Source organism: Lepidochelys kempii, chromosome 5, assembly GCF_965140265.1.
Source record: "Lepidochelys kempii isolate rLepKem1 chromosome 5, rLepKem1.hap2, whole genome shotgun sequence".
NCBI lineage: Eukaryota > Metazoa > Chordata > Testudines > Cheloniidae > Lepidochelys > Lepidochelys kempii.
The window spans coordinates 48,799,659-48,815,528 of NC_133260.1; the positions used below are offsets into that span (position 1 = coordinate 48,799,659).

At 40.3% G+C, this 15,870-nt stretch overlaps 1 protein-coding gene across 2 annotated transcripts in view; it reads left to right on the plus strand.

The window, feature by feature from the left end:
• The window catches only part of GFM2 (GTP dependent ribosome recycling factor mitochondrial 2), a 43,454-nt gene that overhangs the window by 207 nt on the left and 27,377 nt on the right, over positions 1 to 15,870 (plus strand). Inside the window, exons 2-10 of one of the 2 annotated variants that reach the window (XM_073344243.1) lie at positions 5,168 to 5,257; positions 5,889 to 5,976; positions 6,993 to 7,038; positions 7,739 to 7,836; positions 10,138 to 10,263; positions 12,087 to 12,175; positions 13,321 to 13,409; positions 14,193 to 14,253; positions 14,489 to 14,674. In XM_073344243.1, coding sequence (XP_073200344.1) covers positions 5,195 to 5,257; positions 5,889 to 5,976; positions 6,993 to 7,038; positions 7,739 to 7,836; positions 10,138 to 10,263; positions 12,087 to 12,175; positions 13,321 to 13,409; positions 14,193 to 14,253; positions 14,489 to 14,674 — 846 coding nt within the window. In that variant the 5' untranslated portion in view covers positions 5,168 to 5,194. Of the gene's footprint in view, positions 1 to 23; positions 5,258 to 5,888; positions 5,977 to 6,992; positions 7,039 to 7,738; positions 7,837 to 10,137; positions 10,264 to 12,086; positions 12,176 to 13,320; positions 13,410 to 14,192; positions 14,254 to 14,488; positions 14,675 to 15,870 lie in introns of those variants that run through there. The other variant, XM_073344242.1, reaches the window with a different exon arrangement.

The following is a 15,870-nucleotide window of genomic DNA, read 5'->3' on the forward strand; positions in this document are numbered from 1 at the left end:
CCGGGCAGCGGCGCCTGGGACCGAGAGCGAGCTGCCGAGCCGCTGGGCTGGAGAGGCTGGGCTGGCCGGGCGCAGCCCCCGGTCCCGGCTCCCTGCTGGTGTGGGTCACTGACGGAGTTTTCCGTGCGGCTCATCGCGGCGTCTCCCAGGCTCTGTCCCAGCTCCTCGAGAGGCCGGGCGGGATCCCTGATAGATGGGATCTGAGGGGCAGGGAGGCAAAGTGGCTTGCCTAAGGGGTCTGTGGACTTTAACCCTGACGCCCAGTCTAGTGCCTTAACCACACCACCAGCCTGCCTTTCTGCTGCCGTTGGGGTTGGTGATGCTTGGGGAGTTGTTTGTTTCTCGTCTCACGTTTTCCTGAGAAGCCATTATTAATAACAGGTCATTAATATTTATAACTGTACCCAGTGTTGTCGTTACCGAGACAACACATGGTTAAAAGAGAAACTTAACGTAAAAAGAAAATGTATATGGAAATCTTTAGGCCAGGGGTGGGCAAACTTTTTGGCCTGAGGGCCACATGAGGATTGTGAAAATGTATGGAGGGCCGGGTAGGGAAGGCTGTGCCTCCCCAAACAGCCTGACCCAGCCCCCTGTATACCGCCTCCTGCTTCCTGCCCCTGGCCGCCCCCCTCAGAACCTGCAACCTATCCAACCCCCCCTGCTCCTTGACCCCTGATCCCCCCCACAGGATGCCCCCAACACTAACTGCCCCTGGGACCCCACCCACATCCAACCTTCCCTTGCTTCTTGTCCCCTGACTGCTCCGACCCCCATCCACACCCCCGCCACCTGACAGGCCCCCTGGGACTCCCACATCTATCCAACCCCCCCTGTTCCCAGTCCTCTGACCGCTCCCCCCGCCGAACCTCTGCCCTATCCAACCGCCTCATGACTGCCACCCAGGATTTCTTACCCGTTATCCAACCCCTCCCCACCCCCTTACCATGCTGCTCAGAGCAGCAGGAGCAACCGCCCTGCCGGAGCCAGTCAGGCTGCTGCAGCAGGAGCAGGGACAGTAGGGGAGGGGCTGGGGTCTAGCCTCCCTGGTTGGGAGCTCAGGGGCCGGGCAGGACGGTCCTGTGGGCCGGATGTGGCCTGTGGGCTGTAGTTTGCCCACCTCTGCTTTAGGCTGATGATTTGTGATAGAGCGCAAGGGTGCTAGACTGGATTATGGCTCCATTGTGATGTTTGCACTACAAACCTTTCTGTGAAAATCTTATAGTCTGCCTGATGCAGGATTGTGATCTGCATGGATGGACTGCTACACCTGCACAGATTGCAATGCATGATTAAGGCCTAAATAAACATGACTTACCAGGAGGACATGGAGAGGAGGGGAAGTAACAGTAATGGGAAAAATAAGGTTATGTAGATTTGCTGTGTGTTTAATTTGAAGTGTTAATTCAAACTTTTTTATGTTAATCAGACAATGTTGGAATTACTCATGATATTTGACATTGTTAATATTAATCAGGGAGACCACTAGACACCAATTCAACCAAAAATTCATTTATTAAGTCCAAAGGCCAAATGATATTTTGTATAATTGCACTAAACATGCCTAATAGCCTAAAAATAAGTAGTCGTTACACCCCGTACAGTAACAAAGTTACCATAGGCATGTGATCAGTGTATGTACAAATAGGATAGACTTTGGGAAAACTGTCTTGTCCTGATATGCTCCAGTCTGACAAAGAACCTTCAGGTTCATGGCTTTGTTTTATACCCTTCAGCTAACTTGCTAGTTTTAGCAAAAACCCAGTTTGAAGCAGTTTATCCTTGCTGCCTTCCTTTTTTATCTCCTCCCCCATCCTTGCTTACCAGCAGAACAGGGGGAAGGTTTGTGCTCGTTTCTTTTAAGACCGTTTTTCTTTGTCTTGTTACTGCAGCTCTTTATTTTATTCATTACTTTTTGGACCATGCATCCTTCCCACATTGCAAATAATAAGGAATACTACTTATTATTCTTACAGCCTTATTTTATTTGCTATTTGGGGCCTTTTCCTTATTAGCCACAAACTGTAAAGCAAATATATTATTTTCTTCACCAAACTTAAGCTCACTTTAATTTTTTTAAATTTTTAATAGCCCTACAGACCGAAAACAAAAATACAGTGTGATGATCAAAAAGTCTATCTAGCGTGTGTGTGGCCACAGCACATCTTAAGCATTTGGACAAGATAAAAAAACCTGACACTTTGCACAACGCATAATCCCAGGAATACTGTAGGTATTAGTCCTGGGAGGTCTTATAGACCTAATAGCTGTAGTAATGATACTTGGATCCCAAGAGAGAGAGCTAAAATTTGTATACCAGTTTGTCCAACCTAGAGGAAGAGAGAAGTTAATGTTTTCCATTCTTTCTGCCCCTACCTCTCCTGAGCAAACTGCAGGATTTCGAGTATGGGCAGTTGGTGTTTTGCAGGGGAAGATTCTTCCTTCCTTGGCTCCAACCAGTCTCTAGTTGTCATGTGAAGGAGATAATGCGGGTCATGAGACATGACTTCTTTTCATTTCTCTGGTTGAGCTCCCAAATACAGCTTAAGATCAGCAAAAGCCTGTGTTTTGTGGGCTCTGCTCTTTTTTAGAATTGTTTCCTTGCTGACTGACGTTCAAGAGCTTGTCTTCTGGGATCTTGAGTCATTGAGTATTCCCTTGAGTCTGATTGCTATGTAATGGATTTGATGCTGTTGAAAACCTGAACTGGTATTATGCTGTTGCTACCAAACCATATTTCCGCCTCGGAATTAGAGGCATACTGTACAACTTCTGGAACTTAGCCCTGAGGTCCAGGAGTTTCAGCAACCATTTGGGCCTGAATATGGCCCATGCTTTTAAACTGAGTAGTTTATGGTTACAAAGTAAGTACTGGCATATTTTTTGTCTTAGAAATGCAGTACAGACCCGTTTACGCGCAGATATCAGGAGTCAAGCCATCACGACCGCTTGTTAATGGACCGCGGATTAAGAGGGCCATGCTGAAAAAAGTGTCTATGATTCACTAAGAAAAAAATGCCGTTATTTTCTGCTCTTTCTGGTTCGCATTTTTTTTCTTTCTTATGAAGTCTGTCATTTGCCGCAGATGAATGATATTTTCCGTATTTTGCTCCTCCATAAATCTTACAACAGTTTCTACAGCACTAAGGGCTTCTGTGGGCGAAATTTTGACCTTTTCAGTGACATCCTCACCATCAATTTCGTGGTCCAACTGAGCCTCGCAGCCCATTAATATTTCTTCCTCAGACAGAAATTCTGAAGTCGGGCAATCTTCATCCATCTCCAGCCACTCGGCAATGATTTCTGGCAACGTATCCAAACTAAAATCTTTTATCATTTGAAAGAGAAGTTTACCTTTATCCTCCTTTGTCTGTGTGCGTGTTTGTAGGAATCTTCTTCCGAAAATCCTTCAAAGTCTGGCTCTGAATCAGTGCCACTGCTGGAGTTTTCTGAGTCTGAGCCGTCTTTGACAGAAAAGGCATCACCGCGAGCCTTCATCCAGCAGTTTTCAATGGACTTCTGTTTTACTCCGTCCCAAGATTGTTTTAACTAAATAAATAATTTCCTTCATGTTTAACTGTTTCAGGAATTCGGAAATGCCTGAAGATGTGCATGACACGATCGCCAAAATCAGCTCCCGTTGATAATTGTTTTTAAAATTCTGAATAATGCCCTGGTCTAAAGGTTGAATTTTTGATGTTGTGTTGAATGGTAGGTATAACACTCAAATTTTTCCATCGCTTGATAACAATGATTCGGCTGGGGGATGGGCTGGACAATTGTCAAGTAGTAAAAGTGCTTTGGCTTCGAGTTTCTTCGACCGCAGATACTTACGAACAGCTGGAACAAAGCTGTTGTGGAACCAGTCATCGAAAATGTCTCGTCATCCAAGCATTTTTGCTATTTTTGAAATATTACTGGCAGTTTGGCTCTATTGAGGTTGTTAAAGCAGCAAGGGTTATGAAACTGGCCAACGAGAAGAGGGGCAAGCTTGTGGCTGCCTGTCTTATTACTACAAAAAAGAAGAGTCACACGATCTTTTATCTTTTTAAATCCAGCTGTTTTCTGTGTCTCATAATTAAAGGCTAAAGTCTTATCAGGTAGCAGTTTTGCAAATAAAGCTGTTTCATCACAATTATAAAGTTGTTCTTCGTGGTATTCTTCATTTTGTAAAATAGATTTCAATTCAGCAGGAAACGCGTTCTCGGCCGATTCATCTGCTGATCAGCTTTCTCCAGAAATTGATACCTGCGCTATGCCATGACGCTTTTTAAAATGACTTATAAACCCCTTGCTGGCTTGGAATGATTCATCCCCCATTAAATTTCCAAATTTTGTCGCTTGGGCTTGAAGAATTGGCCCACTTAGTGGCATTCCTTTCAGGCTTTCCTGAGCAAGCCACATGCGCATGGCCTTGTCTATTGTGGGTTTTGCTGAATAGCGCACACGTTTTCGCTTAAGCCCCGTGGCAGAATCGATATTTTGTACAAAGCCATTCGGTTTAGATTAGTTTTTTAGCCATCCTCTGAGAGTAGATTCGGCAGTCCCAATATCTTTTGAAACTTTGGCCTCTGTTTCTCTGCTGTTGACTCGATCTATTGCAGCTAGCTTTTCTTCTACAGTATAGGAACGCTGATGCTTGCCCTCTGCCATTATATTAGGCATACGGTTAAAATTTTCTAATATAGTGTATATATTACTATATAACTACTATATATTATATATCTCTCTAGTGTGACAATGACTAAGCATGCGTGATACGTCTTTACCAATATCAGTAAAGACGTACAACACGTTTCTGCTCTGCACTTCTTGCTGATTTCTGTGTCAGTGAGTTAGTGAGCAAATCTGTAGCGTTACATAGCAAGTTCCTGTACCGCGTGTTAACGAGCCTCGCGTGTTAAATAGGTAGCAGTGGGAGGCATGGTGCTACCGCACGTTAAGCAGATTCGTGTGTAAACGGGTCTGTACTGTATACTTTATATTGTATGTAGATGTACATGTACAGTTTTAACATCTGTTGGCATTACTCTATTTTTGATAAAATATGGTCCAATACAGTTCCCATTTAGGCCAGTGAGAGTTTTCCCGGTGACTTGAATGGAAACTGTTCAGATACTTAATTTGGATCATGATCTTTTTACACAGTATTTGCTTATATTGGCAGGGTACAGCTGTAGACAATAGTGTAATAATGTTGAGAGTTCCAAGGAAATTTTCACTGAATGTCCTGAAAGCATCAAGTTTGTGCAATGAGGTAAGCTTTTCTCAGATTTTTATTTGCCAATGAGCATTTGCTAAATATTTTCTTTTAAGCAAAATGGGATACCTAGGCCAATCTGAATAAATATAAATATTTTAATGTCTGGAATGAAGCTTAATATTCATTTTGTTTCAAATATCAAAAAAAGTTTTTATTTTATAGTTTGTGGGGAAGCTCAGAAATAGGTAAATGGGTTTTCATGTGTATATCTTTACCTCAATAAAGTGGCAGTTTCTGTAAATGTTTTGGTTTATACTTGTGATTCCAGTGAGGTCCAGTATACGATTTTGCCTCACTCCTTGTATGTGTTTAAATACTGTTGATACTGACAGTTTATATTTATTTCAGTATAGTCTTTGACTTGCACTTTCATTAGGCTTTACAAATTCTGTTGGGTATGGATTTGTTTTTGGTCTTTGACTCTAGCAAGTAATGCTAAGATGCCTGCAAGAGTCCAAAATATTATTCAGGATAGCTCACACAAAAGCATGATCAAATTATTTACACATCTGTTGCTGCAGATATCATTAATATTCATTTTAGGAAAAGGCAGTGCAAGAAGTTACCATAGTTTCCAAAAAGTATTTCTACAAAGTAACTATTTTTAATTTTTTTTTCTTTAAAGTGTACGTACTGCAAGTGGGCAAGAACGATGGTTGTAAAAAGACTAAAATCACAAGAATGTCATCAAAGAAATTACAGCTTTCCATCAGGTAATACTTTAAATTATTTTTTAATTTTTCTTAACTTGCCTTTCACTTATCTGTAGTAGAAAGAAAATGGGGGGAAAAATCCTAAAATATACTTCCTTGTAATCTTATGATTTTATAACCATTGTGTATAACATTTAGTATATCAAGCAGGAAAAGAGCAGTGTAGAGAAGAGGCTTAAGGACAGAGCAGAGAGGCATTGCATAGCAGAGGGCATAAGAGGAAAATGTAAATCCTTTAGCAAAAATGAAAAAGAATCAGACCATGAGCTAAGTGTTCTTGAGACCTGGCCTTTTGGCTTGAAGTGCTCAGTAAAGATAGAATGGCTAGTAATATCAAAATCTGCCTCGAGCATGTAGCATGTGAAGGGAGAGAGAGGGATTCCTGCTCAGATAGAGATGTTTTGAACTTCCTGATGGACAGTTTCATTATTGAATCTTTGTTAAAAGGGGACTGGTGGGAAAATTTCTGTGAAAACAAAAAATTAATTTAAATTTGTTGTTAAATGGGGAGGACATATCTAGTGGGGTCCAATACTATTCAATATTTTCATTGAGGACTTGGGTAATGGAGTAGAGAGTATGCTTATAAAATTTGCAGGTGACACCGAGCTGGAAGGGGTTAGAAGCATTTTGGAGTCGAGGATTAGAATTCAAAATGACCTTGACAAATTGGAGTATTGGTCTGAACAGGATGAAATTCAGTAAAGACAAGTGCCAGGTACTACTCTTAGGAAGGAAAAATCAAATTTACAACTACAAAATGGGGAATAACTGGCTAGGCAGTAGTATTGCTGCAAAGGATCTGGGGATTATAGTGGATCTCAGATGGAATATAAGCCAACAGCATGATGTAGTTGCGAAAAAAGAAATGCGTCGTAGGACGTATTAATGGGTGTCATATGTAAGACAAAATAGATAATTGTCTTGCTCTACTCAGCAGTGGTGAGATCTCAGGTTTCATTCATAGACCATGAATTTAAATTTTGACCATTGCTTTTTTTTTTTTTCTGCAATAGGAGATGTCAAATCTTTGCGTTCTATCATTACCCCTCCTATATCTAAGTAAGTACTGTCTATTTTCTGTATGTAAGCAATAGATATCATAGTGGTGTGTGTTTCAAAAGAACCACAGAATACTGTAATGACCACTGCTTCAATCTACCCATGTTCTAAATTGCACTTGATAGCAGTTCTTTTTTTTTTTTAATGGGGAATCAGGGATATATTCTAGGAATAAATGTAAGGAAGCAGGAACCAATTGTGGAGGGGGTTTCAGGTTGGTAGAATGGGAGTCTTTCCATTGACTTCAATGGGCTCTGGATTGAACCCTTAGTGGAAAGGTCAATGTATATACTGATTGGAAGTCAATCTGTTCTGATCTTGGTAGCAGTGGTTGCCAGTGAGAACCTAGTGGCATGCAGTCTAGCTGTCTGTTCTGATTCCAGTGCTTAATATCTGAATATAAACTGTAGTGCAAACATGTGTTCCTTCATTTTAATCTTCTTAGTATTGTGCCCATTTGTTTTGAAAATGGGTGATTAGCGGTGATGTGGAAGAAAGCCTGGAGCTATATTTCTACCATATTTTACCATCGAAGTGTTATGAGTATATATACTACAGTTATGCACTAACTACATCATTTGTGCAGTGAATGGGGAAAAAAGCTACCTCTGTTGATCATGAAGTCATTTAATTGATCAAAATCACAATATTGCTGAATAAAGAAACATATACATTAAATGCCTTTGCTCGTTTTATGCAGGATCCGTAACATTGGCATCATGGCTCATATTGATGCAGGGAAAACTACAACCACAGAGAGAATGTTATACTATTCCGGATACACAAGAGCACTGGGAGGTTAGAACTGCTTTTTTTATTTTAGTAGCTTTGAGAAATTTAGCAAAAATTAATATAAAATTAGAGGTTGTCCTGTAGAATATGTTTTATCAAATATAATCTGTCATTCCGATATTATACTGAAATACAATGAAAGCACGATGCATATTTCATTATATAGTACAATGTGTAACACTAGGGCAGTAAGAATCTTGACAGGTTTTCAGTTTTTAATTCGTAAACAGCTTTTAATTGGGTTAACTTCAAATTTCAGGATCCCCCTAGTTTATCTATTTTGTATTGTTCACAGAATATCGTAGCCAAACTCAGATAGAAATGCTAGCGAGATCCTCAGTTTTGCTCCAGCGTGCCAAGTAACAAGGACAGAGTGGTATAAAAAGTCCCTAAAAGCCTAATATCTGTCCAGGGAATGATTTTCCTGGCATAGGAACTGAAACAGAAAGCTTTGAGCCTGCATTCTTTGTAAGCCTGGACATAGGGGGGGCATGATGGAGGGTAGACTATAGCAAAGTTTCTGGGCAGTACCTGTTGCCCCTAAGGCAGCCCAAGGAAGCTGCATAGACAGGCCCAGCCTATCTCCAGCCCTTGGAATAGCTCAGTTTTGGAAAAACTGAAGATCGGGGTGGCACAAACCTGGCATACTTTAGCCTCCCACCCTCCTGTGTTGTGAGTTCTGTGCTTCACTTGTTAACTGGAACATCACAGAATCCCATCCATTAATTCTACAAAAATAAAGCATCCATGAATGTTCAGCTGCGCCAGAGATCCCAGTTGCTGAAAGTTCTGACGCACTTGTTTGGGAAAGAAGGGCTGCCGCTTTGACAGTAACAATATTTATCAAAAAGCAGCTTTAAGATATATTTTAAAACATTAAAATAAAAGTAATCAGGGTGCATATAGTAAATGCTCCCAGTGATATTCCTTTTTGTAATAGTGCCTTCCGGCTCGCAGGTTTTGTGTTTTTGTCTTGCTATTTACATTTTGCACAGTGACTCTTCAGTAGCAAAAACCCTGTTGTTGGCAGCACTTGACTGTGGTTTTCCCCACTGAGTTGTTTGAGAATTTATCAAGTATTCCACGAGGATGCTGAATTCTCTTTCCTGTGTTCGTTTAGGCTGGTGTCTGAGAACAGCATTATGAGTGGGGTCAGCAGTCTAATTATAAACTAGTAGGCATTCAGGATGAGAAACTAAGTATAAAGTAAATTAATATTTAGGAGAAGAAATAGGTACATCTGTGTTAAAGTGTTTTGGCTTCTTACTGCTGGGAGGATTTTGTATTAATATATCAAAGAAGCAAATGCAAATGAAAGCAAGAAAGATTGAATAAATGCAACTGGATAATAGTTCCTGGCCCTGGATTCCCCATGCGGCAAGAAGCTGAAGTAGCTGGCTCTACACAACCTGCTTGCCTGGCCTTGGCATAGGCAGTATTTTGTGGGAAAGATGTGTGGCACGAGCACTGCTGTGCTCTGGTGATCTCCAGCTGCTGGAAATTGTTGGGGGCTGTCTGCCAACACAACTTAAAGTAGCTCTGAGATGGTTTTAAAGTTACATGGGAGTTGGGGGAGCATAAACCAGCCCATATCAATCCACAGGACTGAGGGGAGTGAACATAAAGGTGGCATAAGTTTACCACTCCTTGGCTGCATTCAGCAGTGTTCTACCACAGCTGAGATTTCAGACATGAGTGGGGAGGTGGGCTTTATTAGATTTATTTATTTATTTAGAGCATTTGTTTTCTAAAGAGGAGGAGTTTAGTTATCAGCCTTATCATTCTGTTCTATTAGTCTGGAAAAGAGAAGACTGAGGGGGAACGTAACAGTTTTCAAGTACGTAAAAGGTTGTTACAAGGAGGAGGGAGAAAAGTTGTTTTTCTTAACCTCAGAGGATAGGACAAAAAGCAATGGGCTTAAATTGCAACAAGGGAGGTTTAGGCTGGATGTTAGGAAAAACTTCCTAACTGTCAGGGTGGTTAAGCACTGGAATAAATTTCCTAGGGAGGTTGTGAAATCTCCATCATTGGAGATTTTAAGAGCAGGTTAGACAAACACCTGTGGGGATGGTCTAGATAATACTTAGTCCTGCCATGAGTGCAGGGGACTGGACTAGATCATCTCTCAAGGTCCCTTCCAGTTCTATGATTTTCTGTATCGGAAGCAATTTTCATGGCTTGGAAGTATACAGAGTAAATATGGTCTAGGAGAAATAATCATCATCTTTACTTTGGTCCAAGGCAGGTAATTCAAAATGTAAAGTTATGTGACCAAACTGAAATGGTGCATATGTTCATACTGATTAGATGTCGATGATGGGGACACAGTGACGGATTTCATGGTACAAGAGCGAGAACGTGGCATTACCATTCAGTCTGCTGCTGTTACTTTTGATTGGAAGGGCTATAGAATGAACCTGATTGACACACCAGGTACAGTATTTTGAATATGTTCTATCAGGTTTTCTCCTGCTGGTAGTGGGGAGGAATAGATGGGCTCAGGTAGCTTAGAAAGTGAATCTTGGTTTTAAATTTTTGTGCAATCTCAGAAGGTTTAGTTGGTTGGATGCTGGACCCAACTGTTGGTGTTGTTTTATAAAGAACAGATTAAAGAATATTTAGATAAGTTAGATGTATTCAAGTCACCAGAGCCTGATGAAATTCACTCTAGAATACTTAAGGAATTGGCTGAAGCAATTTTGGAGCTATTAGCAATTATCTTCTAGAACTCAGAAATGATGGGTGAGTTCTCTTAGGACTGGAGAAGGGCCAACATAATACCTATATTTAAAATGGGGAACAAAGAAGACCTGGGAAATTATAGATCAGTCAGCCTAACTTTGATACCTGGAAAGATACTGGAGCAATTTGTAAGCACTTAGAGAATAATGGGGTAATAAATAATAGCCAACGTGGATTTATCAAGAACAAATCTTGCCAAATCAACCTCATTTCCTCGTTTAACAGGGTTACTGACCTAGTGGATGTGGGGAGGAAGAGGGAAGCAGCAGATGTGATATATCTTGATTTGTAGTAAGCTTTTGGTACAGTCCTACATGAGTCTCCTAAACAAACTAGGAAAATGTGGTCTAGATGAAATTATTATAAAGAGGGGTGCATAACTCGAAATAGTTATCAGTGGTTTGCTGTGAGGACGTATCTAGTGAGTCTTGCATGGGTTAGTCCTGCATCTGGTACTGTTCAGTATTTTCATTAATGACTTGGATAATGGAATCGAGAGTGTTCTTATAAAATTTGTGGATCATACCAAGCTGGGAGGCATTGCAAGCACATTAGAGGACAGGATTAGAATTCAAAACAACCTTGACAAGCTGAATTGATCTGAAATCAGCAAGATGAAATTCAAGTAAGACAAGTACGAAGTACTACGCTTATGAAGGAAAAACTCCAATGTACAACACAAAACGGGAAATAACTTGTAAGGCAGTAGAACTGCTGAAAAGGATCTGGGTGGATCACAAATTGAATATAAGGCAATAATGTGACAGTTGCGGAAAAGACTAATATTCTGGGGTAAATTAACAAGAATGCCATATGTTAGACTGGAGGTAATTTACTTGCTCTACTTGGCACTGGTGAGGCCTTATCTGGAATACTGTGTCCAGTTCTGGTTGCCACAATTTAAAAAAGATGTGGACAAATTGGAGAGAGCACATAGGAGAGCTACAAAAATGATATAAGGTTCAGAAAACCTGATTTACGAGGAAAGGTAATAAATACTGGGTGTGATTAGTATTGAGAAAAGAAGACTGAGGGAGCACCTGATAACATTCTTCAAATATGTAAAGGGCTGTTACAATGAGGATGGTGATCAATTGTTTTCCATGATGGTAGGCCAATAAATTATATGCTTAATCTGCAGCAAGGGAGATTTAGATTAGATGTTAGGGGAAATTTTCTAACTATAACAATAGGTAAATACTGAAATAGGTTACCATGGGAGGTTATGGAATCCCCATCACTGGAGGTTTTTAAGAACAGTTTAGAAAAACACCTGTCTGGGGTGGCCTAGGAATACTTGTCCTACCTCAGCATGGGGCTGGACTCTCAAGGTCCTTTGCAGCCCTATATTTCTATGATTCTGTAATGAGTATATGAGAGCCCATAACACTGGATGTGAGTATTTTTATAAACTTAAAAAAGTGTTGCCATTTTAACATGGTGAAAAACTTGTTATCTATCTTATTACTTTTTACCTGTTTGAATTATGACATTGCGTAATGTAAATCATTTAGGTCATGTGGACTTTACAGTGGAAGTTGAACGTTCCCTGAGAGTGTTGGATGGGGCAGTGGCTGTATTTGATGCTTCAGCTGGTGTGGAGGTAAAAATTACTCGCAGTGAAGATTTTGCAACATGTAATGACTTAAAATAGGCTCAAGTAGCTTCCTCTGAGACCCTGTTCAGTGTGAATGCAGTTTATGCTCTGATGGTTTCAGTCAGTCAAAGTTTGGTTTCCGACCTAATTTTGAGATCTGATTTCATGTGCTTGTTCCTGATGACAGGGCACAAATAAGTGTTTTCACCATTGGTCTTTTGTAACAGATACAGAGATTGAGATCTTTAAGATGTTTTGGGCTAGCTTCATCTGTGGGAAGAAATAAGTAGCTGTTCATTTCTCACATCAAATTTAATTGTAGAGAATTACTTTAATTCTCAGCTAGAATGCTGTTTCTCCTTGGAGGTTCTCCAGGTCCTGCTTGGAGTGTCTAGTATGACCATCAGATCAGAGTACAGAAGTCTTGGGAACAGCCCATTATTTGAGTTTCCTTTGTGGCACAGTATGTGCTGCCATGTTGGAGAGACGCTTTTGATTACCAACAACAAAAATAGAGCTTAAGGGTTCTAATCATCAACTAATACATGGAACACTTGTATTAACTTTCCTCATGTGTTAAGTGACTAGACTTCAATATTTGAACTATTTCTAATATACCAGATTTAATTTGCTTTAATAAAAAAATATTAGAAATGCCCAGCAATGTGCAGGTTGTATTGATTGCTGCTGTTATGCCAACCCAATTGCAGTAAAAATCGGTGGCCTATTCATAGCTATACAAGTGTTTACTTTGCATGCACTTTGACATGTTAGCAATAATAATTATAGTGTGCATACGTATTAGGTTTTTATTCCTTATGGAATCCCCCACATCACTTAGATTGCTTCCATTTTCCCCTCATTTTATCCCTGGCGTCCTTGAGGCCCCAATCCGGGGCACAGTCATTCCTTCCACCTTTGAGAAGCCTGGATGGGACAAGGCTCATTTTGGAGCCTATCAACACTGCAGTTTAACAGGTCAAGGAGTAGTGGCTGAGCGGTCCCTTCCCCTGCATATGCTGATCACACTGCCCTTGCAGCAAGGGAGCAAGAGCTCAAGATGAGAAAATTAATCTGGGTCTCGTAAATCAGTGAGCTGCCATTCGGCCATCAGGGCAAGCATTTTGATGTTTTCTGTCATTTTTCTTTAGGCACAGACTCTAACAGTATGGCGACAAGCAGACAAGCATCATATACCACGAATTTGTTTTTTAAATAAGATGGACAAAAATGGGGCAAGGTATGAAGACCACAATTTTATTTATTTATAAACGATAAGCACACTACAGGGGGGCTGGTTTGAGAGAATATTTCTAATTATAATTAAGGCTGTTTTTTGGTCATGGATATTTTTAGTGGAAGTCATGGACAGGTCACAGGCAATAAACAATCACAGAGTTCTATCTCTGACTTTCACTAAAAATAGCCCTGACAAAAGGAGTAGGCAGGTTCTGCACCCACTGCTGCGGTGTATGGGAGCTCTAGGGTCCTCCTGCCTGCAAGGTTGGCCTGCAATGGGGACCCCTTGCCACGGCTGGGCAGCCGCAGGGTCCGCCAGGCACCCAACAGAGGCTGGGCAGCTGTAGGATCCCTCCGGGAGTCCCTGCTGGCTAGACAGCTGTGGGGTCCCGTCATGGCTGGGCAGCTGCAGGGAGTCCGCCCCGCCCTTTGCCACAGCTGGGCAGCTCCGGTCTCCCAACCAGGGCAGGGGCTGGGAGCTCCAGCCCTGGGGCAGAAAATATCACGGAGGTCAGTGGAAGTCATGGATTCCATGACCTCTGTGATCTAATCGTAGCCTTAATTATAATGAAGCGGAACATTTTATGAAATAGAGTTGAAAATATCACAGTGGGTGTGGCCAGCAAAAAATTATAATGCTAAATCTTATTCAAAAGATTTTTTTTTTGATTGTGGAACTAGTTTAGCAATAAATAAGAAATATTAAACCAATGGATAAACTGATGTGTAGCATTAAAGTTGGCTAACTCTTCTGTTTAACTTCTGTTATTTTTTTTTAATATAGTTTTACTTATGCTGTTGACAGTATCAAGCAAAAGTTGAAGACAAAACCTTTGCTTTTACAGGTAAACTAAGAAATTTAATGTTAATTATTTTTTAACTTTATTTTTATTGTTATAAACAACCAACAAATAGTGTTAAATACATTCACACAATGGAAATAGCATATAAATAACAAAATGCAATGCTCATTATTTGCAGTGTTAATAATTTTACTGTTGAACAAATCTGCATGTGACAGGTAGGTTTTGTATTCATGCTAGTGTTTCCTAATTGTGTAATTTTCCTTTCTCTTTACAGTTGCCAATTGGTGAGGCCAAGACCTTCAAGGGACTGGTTGATGTAGTGACCAAGGAACAAATTATTTGGAACCCTGCTTCTAGTCTGGATGATGGAAAAGTTTTTGAGCAAAAACCCCTGACAGAAACTGAAGATCCTGAATTGTTAAAGGATGTCAACGATGCAAGAAATGCCTTAATAGAACAAGTAAAGTTTCTAAAGTAAATATGTAAAGTACTTACACAGTATTTTTTAAATTAATATATTTTTATTAGGGCTATCGATTAATCGCAGTGAACTCACGTGATTAACTCAAATTAATTGTGATTAAAAAATCACGATTAATCATAGTTTTAATCGCACTGTTAAATAATAGAATACCAATTGAAATTTATTAAATATTTTGGATGTTTTTCTACATTTTCACGTTGTATTCTGTGTTGTAATTGAAATAAAGCGCATATTTTTCATTCTAAATATTTGCACTGTAAAATTATAAACAAAAGAAATTAGTATTTTTCAATTCGCCTCATACAAGTACCTGTAGTGCAATCTTTGTCATGAAATGTAGATTTTTTTTTTTTTTGTTTGGTTACATAACTGCACTCAAAAACAAAACAGTGTAAAATTTCAGAGCCTACAAGGCCACTCAGTCCTACTTCTCGTTCTGACAATCGCTAAGAGAAACAAATTTGTTTACATTTACAGGAGAAAATGCTGTCCTTTTCTTATTTACAATGTCACCAGAAAGTGAGAACAGACATTTGCATGGCACTTTTGTAGCCGGCATTGCAAGGTATTTACATGCCAGATATGCTAAACATTCGTATGCCACTTCATGCTTCAGCCACCATTCCAGAGGACATGCTTCCATGCTGATGATGCTCATTAAAATAATGTGTTGATTAAATTTCTGACTGAACTCCTTGGGGGAGAATTGTATGTCCCCGGCTCTGTTTTACCTGCATTCTGCCATATATTTCATGTTATAGCAGTCTTGGATGATGACCCGGCACATGTTGTTCATTTTAAGAACACTTTCACAGCAGATTTGACAAAACGCAAAGAAGATACCAATGTGAGATTTCTAAAGATAGCTACAGCACTCAACCCAAGATTTAAGAATCTGAAGTGCCTTCCAAAATCTGATTGGGACAGGGTGTGGCGCATGCTTTCACAAGTCTTAAAAGAGCAACACTCTGATACGGAAACAACAGAACCCAAACCACCAAAAAAGAAAATCAACCTTGTCCTGGTAGCATCTGACTCGGATAGTGAAAATGAACATGCGTTGATCCACACTGCTTTGGATTGTTATCGAGCAGAACCCATCATCAGCATGGACGCATGTCCCCTAGAATGGTGGCTGAAGCATGAAGGGACATATGAATCTTTAGCACATC